The 16,113-nt window shown below is 40.4% G+C and overlaps 1 protein-coding gene across 1 annotated transcript; it reads left to right on the top strand.

The window, feature by feature from the left end:
* Positions 1–2,863: 2,863 nt before the first annotated feature.
* ZCCHC13 (zinc finger CCHC-type containing 13) lies at positions 2,864–3,376 on the top strand (the record flags this gene model as incomplete). The annotated part of the gene is made up of 1 exon (XM_081042222.1): positions 2,864–3,376. The coding sequence occupies one exon, from the start codon at positions 2,864–2,866 to the stop codon at positions 3,374–3,376; it is 513 nt and encodes a 170-aa protein (XP_080898348.1).
* Between the last annotated feature and the right edge of the window lie 12,737 nt (positions 3,377–16,113).

Here is a 16,113-nt window from a genome sequence, read left to right as displayed (position 1 = left end):
ATAATTATGTTTTTATATACTAACAACGAACAATCCAAAAGAATGCAATATTTAGGGAAAAATTTAGCAAAAGACTGTGAGACTTATACACTGAACATTACAAAACATTTAAATGAAAATGAAAACCTAAAATATGAGACACCATCCTGTGCTAGTGTGTTGGATGACTTAAAATTGTTAAGGTAAAACTCCCTATATTGATCTACGGATTCCACACTATACAAGGTCAGACAATTAAGTTCGCGAACTTGTTGCAAAGATGTTGCTAACTTTTTTTTATATCAGAGGGATTATTCATTATGAATTTGTATCAACTGGACAAACAGTTAATCAAGTTTACTATTTGGAAGTGCTAAAAAGACTGCGTGAAAAAGTTAGACGACCTGAACTTTTCGCCAACAATTCATGCTGCTTGCATCACGACAATGCACCAGCTCACACAGCACTGTCTGTAAGGGAGTTTTTAGCCAGTAAACAAATAACTATATTGGAACACCCTCTCTACTCACCTGATCTGGCCCCCAATGACTTCTTTCTTTACCCAAAGATAAAGAAAATATTGAAAGGAAGACATTTTGATGACATTCAGGACATCAAGGGTAATACGATGACAGCTCTGATGGCCATTCCAGAAAAAGAGTTCCAAAATTGCTTTAAAAGGTGGACTAGGCACTGGTGTCGGTGCATAGCTTCCCAAGGGGAGTACTTCGAAGGTGACCATAGTGATATTCAACAATGAGGCATGAAGCACTTTTTCTAGGGTGAGTTCGCGAACTTAATCGACAGACCTCGTATATCAAATCTTAGTTGCCTTTTTTGCAGAAAGTGACAAATTGCCATTAAAATTCATGTGGAAATGCAAGGGACTCAGAATAGTTACAACAATCTTGGAAAAGAAGAACAGAGTTGGAGTCCTCACTCTTCCTAATTTCAAAACAAAATATAAAGCCACAGTAGTGAAGACTGTATGGTACTCATAACGATAGCCATATAGATCTGTGAAATAGAATGGAGAAAAGTATATGAGAAATTAATACATGAAGAATGACAGTAACTCCAGGAGACAAAATGCTGTGTAGGTAATGAAAAGTGATGAGAGTATTCATGGCTCAGCCATGAGTATCATTTACAGTTATAGTTATGTAAATGTTGGATATTGATCCATTGAAAAATCAATGCTTTAAACTATGGGCATACATTATTTTAATAAAAATATAAACCTAAAGGAAGATTTAAATATGATAATTGATAAGGTTAATTTAATAAGCATATATCAAGTTTTGAACCACAGAGAGAATTTTTGCTTTTGAAACCATTTATACAGCACCATTTAATTGATTAGGAAGAAAATTTATTTCATCACTCTGTATGTAGCAATTACTCATGCTCTTTGGCTCTAAACTTTTATTCATTTTTGAAAACATTTTTCTTTGTCATTACATTTATGGAACCAGTTGCACATGCCTATTAAGTCAAATTCAAAATAAAGAGCAACAGCTACATTCAGTATTCTTTTTTTAAATTTATTTATTTATTTATTTTTCGATTACAGTTGACATTCAATATATTAGTTACAGGTGTACAGCATAGTGGTTAGACATTTATATAATTTATGAAGTGATCCCCCAATCAGTCTAGTACCTACCTGGCACCATACATAGTTATTACAATATTATCAACTATATTCCCTATGCTCTAATTTACATCCCTGGAACTAGTTTGTAACTACCAGTTTGTGCCTCTTAATCCCTTCACCTTTTTCACCCAGCTTCCAAAACCCCCTCCCATCGGGCAACCATGAGTTTGTTTTCTGTATCTATGAGTCTATTTGTGTGTGTGTTTGTATGTGTGTGTGTGTGTGTGTGTGCGTGTGTGTATGCTTTAGTCCACATATAAGTGAAATCGTGGTATTTGTCTTTGTTTGTCTGACGTTTCACTTAGCATAATACCCTACATTCACTATTCTTATATCCGTGTTTTACCAAATACATTTGTATTGGCTGCCTGAAAAAAATCATAAGCAAATCATATAGCTGACTTGTAACTTAAAGGAAAATGTTCATTGTGAATTTTTAAAATTAAACAACCCAAAATACTTTCAAAAATTGTAAATTACAGAGAAGGAAAATAAGGAGAAAAAGGTCATATTCAATCATAACCCAAAATAGCTTCTGTCGATATTTCAGTATGTAGTTTTCCATACTTATTTCTGTATCTATATAAATGAACAACATGTGCATAAATCTTTATGAGGTTTATATAAGATGGTGGTGATTATGTTGAAAACTAAGATTAGTACAATAAAATAGGCTAAACTGTGAGTAAATCTCTCTGGCATTTTAGAGATTTTTTTCTATCTTATGTATGTCATATCTTTATGGACATTTGTATTTTATTTTTTAAAACAAAAAAATAGGTTAGTCTAATATGTTATCATTTGTGTCTTTCATTTACTGGATTAGACACATCTCACATGTATTTTTTCTATGTCCATAGTACATATGTAAAAATTGGTCATCTACTAGACCACAAAGAACGTGTAGGTCTTAATTGTAAGAAATCCCACAGGGCACATTTTCTGAAAAGGGAGGGATTCAAACTCAAACTCAGCGACCCAAGCTTTTATTTTTAAAAAAAGGAAAACATCACTGAGACGCGCTTTTGGCTTCAAGGATAGGAGGGAATGGCTGCTGGAACGCCTATGACATATGAATGGGGCCGTGTACAAACTTTGTGTGACGTCGTGGAGGCCCCTAGAGAAAAACAGCCACTGATTTCTAAGCCGCCCTAAGGGGAGTCGCGTCAAGGCCTCTGGGGCGTTGGTGGCCTCCCTCACTGCAAGATCTCACATGCCACTGCAGCCATGAGCAGTAAGGAGTGCTTCCGGTGTGGACGCTTAGGCCACTGGGCCCGGGAATGCCCTAGAGGAGGAGGGGCTCGAGGCCGCGGGGCCAGAAACCATGGCAGAGGTTCTGAGTGCAGTTCCACCACTCTACCTGACACCTGTTACCGCTGTGGTGAGTCAGGGCATCACGCTAGGAGCTGTGACCTCGAGGAAATCTGCTACAACTGTGGAAGAAGTGGCCACATCGCCAAAGACTGTGTCGAGCCTAAGCAAGAGAAAGAGCTGTGCTGTTACACGTGTGGCAGACCAGGCCATCTGGCTCGTGATTGCGACCATCAGGAAAAGCAGAAGTGCTACTGTTGTGGCAAATACGGCCACATTCAGAAAGAGTGCAACCAAATCAAGTGCTACCGGTGTGGTGAGATGGGCCATATGGCCATCAACTGCAGCAGGACCACCGAGATCAACTGTTACCGCTGTGGCAAGGCCGGGCATTTAGCCCGGGAATGCCCCGTTGAAGCTACTGCTTAAGTTTTTTCCTTTCCGCCCCAGCCCCTTTTACTGATTGATAATTGTATTATTTTCTCTGAAACCTCTTCAATAACCGAAGATTGATAGATGGAGGCCAGGCCAGTTAGCTTTAATTACCATGTTAAAGGAGGAAAGAGCTGGGGGGAAAATATCTCAAAAAAAGTAATTCATTTTTAGATGTCTTATAATTAATGTGTTTCTGCATCACAGGTGAATCCACTTATCGGTCATTCTGAACCTTAGGTAATTTCTAGATTCTTTGGATGTACTTTCATTGAACCTTTAATTAAGACCTACTATGTGCCAGCTACTATTGGAGAACTTGGGGATATATCAGTAAACAAATCAAACCAAGTTTGTGAACACAGGCCTGGAATCTGTTAACAAGTAAAATATATAGTGTGTCAAATGAAGATAAATAGATATAGAAAAAAAAGAACACCAGACAAAACGATAGAGACTGGGGTGGGAAGCCACAGATGCTTCTGTCTTACATACACAACACACACTTAAGTAGTGACATGTCCTCAGAGATACATTGCACAAATAAAGCTGATTCTAGAAATGACTATGACCTTGCCAAAGTAACTTTAACTTTATTATGCATTGATTGCTTTGAATTTTGTGACTTCATTAGCTTTTAAATAACATTGAAAGACCTCTCTCTCTGGCCCTACATGGAGTGTATAGTTTAATGAAAATAAACCAGAAAAATATGTATAATGTGTTTAAATAGCTTGCAGAGAGATCAATGAGAAAAAAAAAAAGACCAAACAAAAAACTTTAGCAGCAAATTGTGGACATAAAGATATTGATGGCAAAGCTTGGACTTACATACTTTTAAAAATCTAAGAGAACAAGTCTAAACATTAAGATTAACATAGATTGGGTCTTCAGTAATTTCAAAAATACACATTTTCACAGATACAAAAATTATATTTAGGAGTTTCTGAAACATGTTTTCACAGATCTGAAAAAGTTTAGTTTCATATGCTGGAATCATTTTTTTTTTAATTTATCATTGTAGCCATTAAAAAAAAATTATTGGGGAATATTGTGTTTCTTCAGGACCCATCAGCTCCAAGTCGTTGTCCTTCAATCTAGTTGTGGAGGGCGCAGCTCATCTCCAAGTCCAGTTGCTGTTTTCAATGTAGTTGTGGGGGTCACAGCCCACCATCCCATGGAGGGGATTGAACCAGCAACCTTGTTGTTGAGAGTTCACGCTCTAACCAACTAGGCCATCCAGCCACCCCTCTGGCAGCTCAAAAGCAGCTCGTTGTTTTCAGTCTAGTTATGGAAGGCGCAGCTCACTGTCCCATGTGGGAATTGAACCGGCAACCCTATTGTTCACAGCTTATGCACTAACCAGCTGAGCCATCCGGTCTCCCTGCTGGGATGTATTTTTAAAAATCAGATCAGAGAAACAACTGAAGTTCTAAAAAATAGATAAGGCACTTTTAAACTGTAAATAAAACCTGGGATGGGGGAGACGTCAAGCGAGAATTGCAGTGGTTATAAAAAATGATTTAAAAAATAACAATGATGACAATACTACAGGTCAAACCTAGGATTGGGCAGAATTTATAGCAGGAAGAATAGTGTAGAGAGTACAACTTTTAGTCCATAAACTGAAATGGTCCAAGGAATGTAACTGAAGTTGCATTCTTTTATGAAGTTTTATGACAGTTGATGTGTAACCCTTCGTTTCCATCTGGGAGACCCCTTCAATTCAGCTGAGTTTCAACTTCTATGACCCTCTTATGTTTCTAGAAATTGATTCTGTCACTCTCTGTGCTGTCTCAACAAAATTAACTCAGGTACACTCACAGCCCCTAAATGGGGCAATCTCGGGCCATCCAGATGGCTCAGTTGGTTAGAACATGAGCTCTTAACAACAAGGTTGCTGGTTCAATTCCCACATGGGATGGTGGGCTGTGCCCCCTGCAACTAAGATTGAAAACAGCAACTGGATTTGGAGCTGAGCTGCGCCCTCCACAACTAGATTGAAGGACAACGACTTGGAGCTGATGGGTCCAGGAGAAACGCACTGTTCCTCAATATTCCCCAATTAAAAAAAATTGTCTCTAAAGGAAAAAAAGGGGGGAATCTCACTCCAATCTGCCAAGACACAACATGAAACTCCTACATCACACTCAGACAAACACATTCTCGAGTCTCATCTCAGTGCTGAACTCTGTTTAGGAAAGGAGGAACACAGGACTCTGCTTTTGAATCCCCCCAAACCATCTGGAGTTTCATTTCCCATGTCCTCAGGAGTTTGGCCCAGAGTTGGAGGGGTAAAAGAGGCTATGTCCCTTTATTAAGGACGCACTCAGCATTTAAGTCCTCTTTACATTCTCTCTAGGCAATCTTTTCTAGTCTCAGAGCAAAGGAAGCTTTATTTTGACCTAACAGTATCCCTGCACCAGAAATTACATAATGGTAGTCCTCTTACTGAATCAGGTCCACAATACGTTTAATTTAACCTACACATTGCTTAACAATATTCAAGAATTAGAGGCCAACATTTAAAAATTGAAACATTTCTCATAGAAAATCTTATTTTTTGGTTTCTGTGGAACAAAAACAACGATCAGGAAGAAATAGTCACCCATTTCTATGTGGAAACTTTCAGTTGGAGGTGAGTAGCACTTTCTCCCTACAGACAAGTCACAAGTTGCCCCTATTTATAGTAGTTCCAGCACCTACTATATTCCCCATAGTAGGTCTCTCCTGTGTAAGGAAATTAAATTAGTGAGTCCCAGCCTGCATTCCTTCTTCATTTCTTTTACCTGCAAGACCCCTCTAGCCACTTGAGTCTATAACAAATCTCTGCTATATGTGTGAGGACCCGGTAGACAACTATATAAATTTAGTTAAAACTGTGAAATCCTCATAGTAATAGATACAAACAAGAAAGCACATTATATCAATAGAGGCTAAAAGGCATTTTATAAAATTCAAGACTTCTTTCTGATTTAAAAAAAATAACAAAAGATATCTTAGAAAATAAAATAAGGCTAATAGGGCTTCTGCTTTCAAGAAGGTATAAGATGTACTTTTGCCTATTCTTCCTATTGAGTGCAACTAAAAATCTTGCACATTATATATAAGGCAAACATAAAAAGACTCTGAGAGGTAGAGAGAAAAAGACAGGCAAGTGGTCTCTGGATCAAAGGAACTACATGGTAGTGAGTTCCCTGGGTTTTCTCTTTGCTTCATGTATCCCTGACTTGAAACTGAAGAAGCCAGCAACCCAGAAATTTCAACAAGCACATACATAGAAAGCCCCAACAAAAGTCTGCTCTCACAAGGCAGAAGAGACGCAGTCTAAAAAGACATAAAAAACTTGGGGCGGCCCGGTGGCTCAGGCGGTTAGAGCTCCATGCTCCTAACTGCGAAGGCGGCACCTTGAAGTGAGCTGCTGCTGAGCTCCCGGATGGCTCAGTTAGTTGGAGTGCGTCCTCTCAACCACAAGGTTGCCAGTTCAACTCCCGCAAAGGATGGTGGGCTGCGCCCCCTGCAACTAGCAACGATAACTGGACCTGGAGCTGAGCTGTGCCCTTCCACAACTAAGACTGAAAGGACAACAACTTGACTTGGAAAAAAGTCCTGGAAGTACTCACTGTACCCCAATAAAGTCCTGTTCCCCTTCCCCAATAAAAAAAATCTTAAAAAAAATAAATAAAAATAAAAAGACATAAAAACTTTTAGATAATAACTGGTCTACTTCAGCCAAACGTCACATGTAAAACTATGTATGGCCCCACCCCCACCAGCAAAGGCCTAGTCGGGAGCTTAGACTTAGGCCATCACAAAGCCACAATGAGATGCCCCAGCACCCCACTCAGGGTACTTTCCAGAGAAGGCCCAGCAGTGACAAAGTGGCTCTTTAAAAAGATTTTAAAAATTGACAAACCTCCAGCAGGACTAACAAAGGAAAAAAAAAAAAAGAGGACAGATAAATTACTAGTACTAGGAATGAAATAGGGATCCTGAAGATGTAAAAGGAATAATAATAAAGGTTATGATGAACAACTCTACACACATAAACTGGACAACTTAGATGAAATGAACCAATTTTTTAAATGTAAACTACCAATATTCACCCAATATAAAGTGGATAATGTGAATAGCCTTATAACTATCAAAGAAATTAAATTAGTGATTAAATATTCCCTCTCAAAAAAATCTCCAGGCCCATATGGTTTCACTGGAAAATTCTACCAAACTTTTAAGAATTCACACCACTTTTACAGAATCTCTTCCCAAAAATGTAAGAGGAAGGAACATTTTTCAGTACATTTTATGAAACTAGAATTATCTTGGTAGTGACATTAGACAATGACAGTACAAAAAAGAAAACTACGTGCCAATATCTCTTATGAATATAGATGGAAAAATCCTTAACAAAATATTAGCAAATAAAATTCTGCAATATATTAAAATAATTATACATCATAACCAAGTGAGGTTTTTTTCCAAGGATGTAAAGCTGGTTCAGTACTCAAAAATCAATACATGTAAGCTAACATATTAATATGCTAAAGAAGAAAAACCATATGGTCATATAAATTGATGCAGGAAAAAGCATTTGACAAAAACCAACACCCATGCATGATAAAAACTAGGAGTAGAGAGGAACTTCCCGAACATGATTTAAAAAATCTACAAAAAACCTACAGTTAACATTATATTTAATAGTGAAAGAATGCTTTTCTCTGGGGATCAGGAAAAAGGAAAAGATGGCAGCTCTTACCACTCTTATTCAACATAGTGAGGGAAATTCAAGGTGTTGCAATAAGGTAATAATGGGAAATGAAAGGCATACGGATTGGAGAGGAAGAACTAAAGCTGTTTCTATTTGCAGGTGACATGATTATACACATAGGAAACCCCAAGTTGTCACCAAAAAAGAACTTCCTAGAACTAATAAATGATTTTAACAAGATTGTAGGATACAAGAAAAACATGCAGGGCCGGCCCGGTGGCTCAGGTGGTTGGAGCTCCGAGCTTCTAACCCCGAAGGCTGCCGGTTTGATACCCACATGGGCCAGTGGACTCTCAACCATAAGGTTGCCGGTTCGACGCCCGAGAGGGGTGGTGGGCTACACCCCCTGCAACTAACAACAGCAACTGGACCTGGAGCTGAGCTACGCCCTCCACAGCTAGGATTGAAAGGACAACAACTGGCCTTGGAAAAAAGGCCTGGAAGTACACTGTTCCCCAAAGGAGTCCTGTTCCCCTTCCCCAATAAAACCTTTAAAAAAAGAAAAAGAAAAAGAAAAACATGCAAAAATCTATTGTATTCCCATATACTAGCAATGAGTACATGAACACTGAAATTAAAAATGCTGTACCAGTTATAATCACTCATAAAAAGAAATACCTAGGTGTAAATTTAGTGAAACATATACAGTAATTGTATGCTGAAAGGTACAAAATGTTGAGGAAAGAAATCAAAGATCCAAAAAAACGAGAGCCATACCATATATGTAGATTAGAATACTGAACATAGAAGTGATGTCAATTGTCCCCAAATTGATATACAGGTTTAAGGCAATTCCTATCAAAATCTCAGCAAGATTTTTTTGTACATATAGATTATTCAAACATTGATAGACAAAGACAAAGGAAGTAGAATAGGTAAAGTAATTTTTAAAAAAGAATAAAGTAAGAGGAATTGGTCTACCCAATTTCAAGACATTAATTAGCCATAGTAGTCAAGACTGAGTGCTATAGGCAGATATGTGGACATGTAGATCAATGTAACAGAATAGAAAACACAGACGTAAATCCATGCAAATATGCCCAACTGAATTGTGATAAAGGTGTGAAATCAATTCAATGCAGGTAAGAAAGACTTTTTAACAAATGATATTGGAACAATTGGACATCAATAAGCAAAAAAACTGAACTTCAATATAAGTCTCATATCTTACACAAAAATTAACTGAAAAATCAATCACAGTCTTAATTGTAAATGAAAACCGTAAATCTTTTAGAGAAAAAAACAGGAGAAAATCTTTGGGATCTATGAGTAGGTAATGAATTTTTAGACATGAAAACAAAAACACAACCCATAAAAGGAAAAATTAATAAATTGGACCATATCAAATTAAAACAGAATAATTCATTTATACGAATGTTTACACACTCAATATTGACACCCACCACATCCCAGTTCCTAAGATTACTGCCATTTAGATTTGCTACAGGGGAAAGATTGGAAGACTCTTGTGAGGAAACTGACCACCCCAACAGAAAAGACTGAAAGATAATGACATGGGGAATTGCCCAAAGAAATGGAGCAATCAGAACATCCTGCAGAGAAAATTTGTCTTTATGTCCCATCCACATGCAGAGATGCCAATCAGCTTTCTAGTATTCAAATCTTAAATACAAGTAGACAATGGAGGATCACCATGCATTTGAGGAAATATGAATATAAATAATATGAAAGACAGAGACCAAGATCAACAAATAGAGGAAGTATTTTGGAGGAAACAAGCCATTCATGGAAAGGGAAACAAAGAAATCTAAACATTCCATTTGTCTAATATTTCCTTAGCATATTTATTCCATAATTAACTCTTCTTCCTTTGGGACCCACCCTATTGCCTCAGCAAAATCCTGAGCTACCTCCAGATCTGATGTGTTCTAGGGTGTTCCTACTTCTACTAAACTGCTCATGTATGTTATTATGTGCCTTACCTCTCTAGAAACCATTGAATTTTCCTTAAAATTTTTGCATCATAATTAAATATTTAGGAATAAAAGGCCATGACATTTATAATGTGCTCTCAAATGGTTTAGTAATAATAATAATAACAACAACAACAACAATAGCACAAGGTATATGGGAACTCCCTGTACTATTATTGCAACTTTTCTACAGAAAACTTACAAATTTTACATTTTTTAAAAAAGATTTTATTGGAGAAGGGGAACAAGACTTTATTGGGGAATAGTGTGTACTTCCGGGACTTTTCCAAGTCAAATTGTTGTCCTTTCAATCTCAGTTGTGGAGAGTGCAGCTCAACTCCAGGTCCATTTGCCATTGTTAGTTGCAGGGGGCACAGCCCAGCATTCCTTGTGGGAGTCGAACCAGCAACCTTGTGGTTGAGAGGATGCGCTCTAACCAACTGACCCACCCATCCGCCCCAAGTTTTACATTTTTAAAAAACACAAGGTCAAAAATATTGTGTTAGACAACACATATGTACACATAGCCCTATGTGGGCCACTTTCCCTTGGGATTTCTTGCAGGAAATCTTATTTAGAAACTGCTCAGCAGGCACAGTTCCAATTTTCCATTTGAAACACTGCCTCTTGAAGGTCACTGCACCCATTGACTCTAAGGGAATCAATTCAGCCCTCTCTCATATCCCTCTCCCCTTTAAGGGAATATTTCAAATGCCATTACTGTTCATGCTGAGTTCACCTCAATTTCTTTGCATGATTTTTCTAACAATCTGGATGCCAGAAATGAACATTTCTTGGCTCAGATCTAAGGTATGTTTAGATTTAGGTAGAGTTAAACATGACTCCATAGTTCCATCATCATGGAAAAGCTCCTCAACGGTAACCATTATGAATACTGGACCCAAGTGGTCTGATTGTTGCAAGGAGTTGTATTCAAAGAAGCATATTCAAAAAGGCTTAAATAATTTAAAAATATTTTCCATTTTTATCTTATGTCCCTTTAAAAATATAAAATAGAGTCCAATTTATACAATCAGCAATACTTTTTATGTCCTCTCGTATCTTTTCAATTTTCTTACACACCCTCACCCTAATATCTCTGAAGCCTCTTACTTGCAAAAATGCTTTCAAATACTCTCATCCCCCCCACCATTTTCCCCCAGTATCTTTTGGTTCTTTATTAGGTAGATTAGTCTAGCTTCTCGCTCTTTGCATACTTCTTATTTGTCCACCTTTGAGATAATGTCCTTCGCAGTTCATTTTTCCATTTCTTCATCACAAAAGATCCAAGAAATCACCTGGTGGGGGAATTGATCTTCTGGTTGGGGCTGCTAAACTGGGAAGACTGCATATCTTTACTTCCTGGGGGGAGACAGAAGAAATTGAGAACCTTGACACCTTAACATTTTTTTGCCCCTTCACTTAGTTTAGGGAAAAGGAAAAAAAGCCTCCAGAGACAAGCTCCTAGGGCAATCAAAATGCACCTGGCTGTCTTAATTCCATGGGGCTGCTTTTAAGAGACCAAGTTTGCAGAAAAATTTGCCTCATATCAATGTTTAAAAGATTATTTATTAGGTTTTGAAATGCAGAAAAATAGAAAGAAAAAACTAACGACCTATAACTCAATGTCCAGATAAAAGCCCAATGACAGCATTTTTAATAATAAACTAAATACACGAATATAGCCAGAAAATTTAAACAAAATAGAAGGGTATAAAAAAAAGTTTCCCTTCACCATCCTGCTTCCCAGTTTTCCTAAATCAAAATGATAGAAGAAAACTAGTGAAAATGTGTAACTCTGAGAATTGTGCTCTTGGAGAGTAGAGATGGTTGAGAAATGCCCCCACCCTTTTGCCTAACCACAAAGGGCCACCCTGTCCTCATATATACTCCCCGCCACTCCTGCTCATCATTTAGATGAGAGTTGCTGTCCACCTTTTCTTATGGCTCCCTTGTTTATCTGCCTCTATAAAACCCATGTCCCCTTCCTTTACTTTGAGACATTCTTCCACAGAAATGAACATTCTCCGTATTTCAATAGCCTGAATAAAAGCATCTCCTTAATTGTCCACTGCATTTTACCTCTCACATTAATGTCAAATAAAGATTATGCTGACACTTGTTAAGGAACAGTAAGGAAGACTTCATTCAAGGGACTACCGCAATGGGGGTTTGCAGTAGGAGGGAGAGATCAGGCTGAAATGCAAATACATGCAGGGTGAGTTGGGATTTAAACCAAGCAGAAGGGTAGGGGTTAGTGGGTAGAAAATTACTAAAACATCAGGGGAAAGCCGGGATTCTGACTTGACAGGTGTTGACCTTAAAATGTCAGTCAGATATCTCTAACAAAATGGGTTTATTCGAGAACAATAAAGAATTGTAATCTGGAACATGCAACCATGGCGGGCAACTTGTGAATCTACTAAAACAAAGGAAAGGAAACTTTCATCGAAGGGAAGAGGAAGTGGGTGGGGGTGGGGAGGCTCTAACAAACAAAGAGTTCTGCATGCCATGCTTTGTGACAGACGTAGGGCGTGAGGGCTCCCCCTACAGGCCCTCCCAATTTATTTTAAATGAGGTTTCTGCTTACTAATTTTTTCATACAGGATTACTACTGAAGGCAGGCCAGGGTGATCAGATAGCAAGGGTGAGGGATGAAGAATTTAATCAAGGTTGATCATAACGTGAGGGTGGGGATTCTTGCTAAACTGATTTAGCAGGATTTTTGCTAAAATTGGGCAATGCAATGATGGACACGGAAGTCCGAAGGTCGAGGACTAGTTGAGAAAAGGTTTCAGAGTAGCCTGCCTAGTTTGGTCAGGGAGAGTGCCTTTGTCACTAACAATTGAGGAATTTTGCTTTCTTTTGTTAAGCGAAGAATAAACACTAACCCCCAGCACTGGATCAAAATCTGTTGTAACTTTTATTCTTAGCTCTTCCCAATTTCCAACTTTAAACTGCAGGAAGCGAGGCGCCAGGGAATCCTGTGGGTTCCTGACCAGGACTTCTGAATCCCTAAAGATGCATTCTTAAGATCTATTATGGCTATCATTTATTCACAATAGGTCTCTAGAAATGGTTAGTGATCAGCAAGCCCAGTATTTCTCAGCAAAGAGTAAAAAATTTTACCACTATTTTTTACCGCCTTTTATTTTTGGAATTTACTCCTCTCTCTCTCTCTCTTTTTTCCCCAGTATTATTCCCACATACCCCAGAGCCAGTCTGCCAATGTTCCTTTGTTCTGTCATTTTTTTTCTCTCCTTATTGGCATTGACAATGAAAGGCTATGTATATGTATGGCAACAGAAAGAGCACAGGGCTTGGAGCCTAATTCATGTTCCAGTACTGCCTTACATGCCAACATGAATGAAGAGGCCTGAATTATTCAGAAAAGTAAGTTGCCCAGTTTATCACTAATGGCAGAGGACTCAAGACAATAACATATTCAGTGGTCTTGTTGCTTCTGTGCTGGCCTACAAACAGTCTATGGAGGTTGCACATGTAAATAAACTGATTTTTCCTCCTGTCAGTCTGTCTTGTATCAGTTTAATTAACATACCCCACTTGCAGAACTTAAAGGAGTAGACAAAAAGGGATTCCTCCCCGATAACATTCAGAAATGGGAATCTATAGATTGATGTGTAGATTTTATTTAGATCCTGACTCAAATAAACTGAAAAAACAAAAATCAAAAAGCCCTTCATAACATTGATGAGACATTTATTAAAGTTTGAATGCTCACAGCATATTTGATATTATGAAATTGTTGTTCATTACTTGAAGTGTTATGATGACACTGTAGTTGTATTAAGAGGAGAATTCTTGTGTTTCAAGCCTATACACTGAATACTTCCAAATACAATGATTTGATATTGAAACTGCAGGGCAACCTAGTTCGGGGCTCGTGCTGCCTGTCCAGCTCAGCCAATAGACCAACCCAGGAGCTGGGTCATAGAATAAGCGTTTATTATCGGAGCACCAGTGGTCTGAGAACACAGTGGGTTAACACCTCCAAAATCTGCCTTCATGTTCTCAGACCAGGTTGGGGTATTTAAGGGAAAATTTAGTCGTTCCTCTAAAGGCTACGTGACAGTTCCAGGGATATGCATGGAGTCTTCCCTCTGGCAACGTGGCTGTCTGGTGGCAGTGGCATCAGCAGCCCAGGAACAATGATAGGAATAGCTTAGAAAGAATGCTAGACCATAGAGATTGTGATCAATAAGCCTAAGGGTATTGATCACAAGTTTCAGGATAAGTTTCTAAAGCTCGGAACTGGGACACGGGACGTTGTGAGCTCAAGCCACAGGGGATGACCTATGACTAAGCTATAGGTCAAGACAAGGGGATACAGGGAGGCCTCTACTCCTGGTGTCACTATCTGCTCAAGAGTTGGTCCTTGTTGATGCTGGCTGATGTGCCTGTGTGGGGGCTGGGGGGTGGACACCTTATGCTATTCTACTTGTGTGTAAACTTGAAATTTTCCATAACAAAACGTTTTAAATATGAAATAGAGAAGGGTGGATCAGGAGCTGTTTACCCAAATGCAGCTTATCTTTTCAACTTTGGAACGCTTTCCTTACAGAGAGCAAGGATCTTAAATTTAAGAACGTGTGTGATTTGTGCACACTGGCGGTGTTGCTGGCAGCAGCTTATGACTGGAGACAGAGATGTCGCCCCCTCATTTCAGCCCCCTCATTAGGCAGCATCTGTGCTGTTCCTCCCAGCCTGTGACAGCCCGTTTGGTTGCCAGGCAATGGAAGCCAGAAGCCAGAAGCCCTTTCCTTGGGAGGGAGAAACAGGGAAAGGGAGGGAGAGAGCAAGGAAGGGGTGGGGGGGAAAGAAGTTGCTGGGGGGGGGGAAAGCTTGTTCCAGCCTGGGGGCCTGGCCCAGGGGGAGAGATGAGGGGTGCTGTGCACCCCGCGTTGGAGGCTGGATTGCACCCCACATTGGAGACCCGCTTCCCACAGCCTCCCTTTCGTGGTTCATTCCTGGGGGACAGCCGCATTGCCAGAGCGTGAGTCCCCACGGGAGGGTTGGGGGAATGCACGAATGAGACCTTCCTGTGAAGACCAGTGAGGTCTGTGATTAGGACAGAGTCAGAATTCCCGACAGGCCTCTCCTGGGACACACTCCTGAGTATGGTGAAGTTCAAAAGTCCTAGGAAAGCTGCCAGTCAAATGCGAAACCTGCACTGCTGATCACCCTGAGCTGGGGCCATGCCAGGAGGTAGGAGGGCACCAGGCTTCTTCTTTGGGTGGGGACACCTGCCCTCGCTGACCTTTGGGGAGGGGACGCAGATGCCTCCTGGGCTGCCAAATGGCCTGGCAGCCTCATGTATGCTGCCTGCGTTGGGGAGCCCCGTGCTCTGCCATGGGTTCACACTCGACTGTCACAGCTGTCACAGAGAGGCTGCGGGCCTGAGCCCTTCTCTGACGATCAGTTTGCTGATCTTGGGGCTGGGGGCGGGGTAGGGGTGGTTGTCACGTGTGGACCGTTGCCTTTCTGCAGGCTCCCATGGGCTGGAATGACAATGCGCTCCCACCCCCACCCCTGGGCAGGAATTGCTCTCACCCAGGGTGAAAGCGCCCACATTACTGCCATCTACCAGGCCACGCTGGAGGCACCGACACAGACAGTGACCTCAGTCTGTCTCTCGTGAGGGCACACCCCAGAGCCACCCTGCTGTGATCATGAGCCCCGTTCTGCTGGCCTGGGAAGTGGGATTCAGAGGGGCTGCCAGCTGGCAGGATGTGGATGAGGTCCAGCAGCTGCCTCAGAGATCAACCTTTGGAGACCCAGCACGTGAGAGAGGAAGGGTGTGTGTACCCAGTGAGAAAAACATCAGGGAGGCCAGCACTCAGGAGCTGAGCAAGAGCAGGGCCCAGACAGCCCCCTTTCTGCAGCATCTTTGTGGCTCCCGGTTGCTAGGAGCAGGCTCTTCCGTTGCTAAGCAACTGGAGCCTGGGGGATTAAAACCGATTTCCTGAGCTCGCTGGAAAGGGATGGGGGGTGGGGGGGAGAAGGTGCAACGC

The sequence above is a fragment of the Rhinolophus hipposideros genome (genome assembly GCF_964194185.1).
Source record: "Rhinolophus hipposideros genome assembly, chromosome: X".
Taxonomy (NCBI): Eukaryota; Metazoa; Chordata; class Mammalia; order Chiroptera; family Rhinolophidae; genus Rhinolophus; species Rhinolophus hipposideros.
This window is presented reverse-complemented; position numbering and strand designations above follow the sequence as displayed.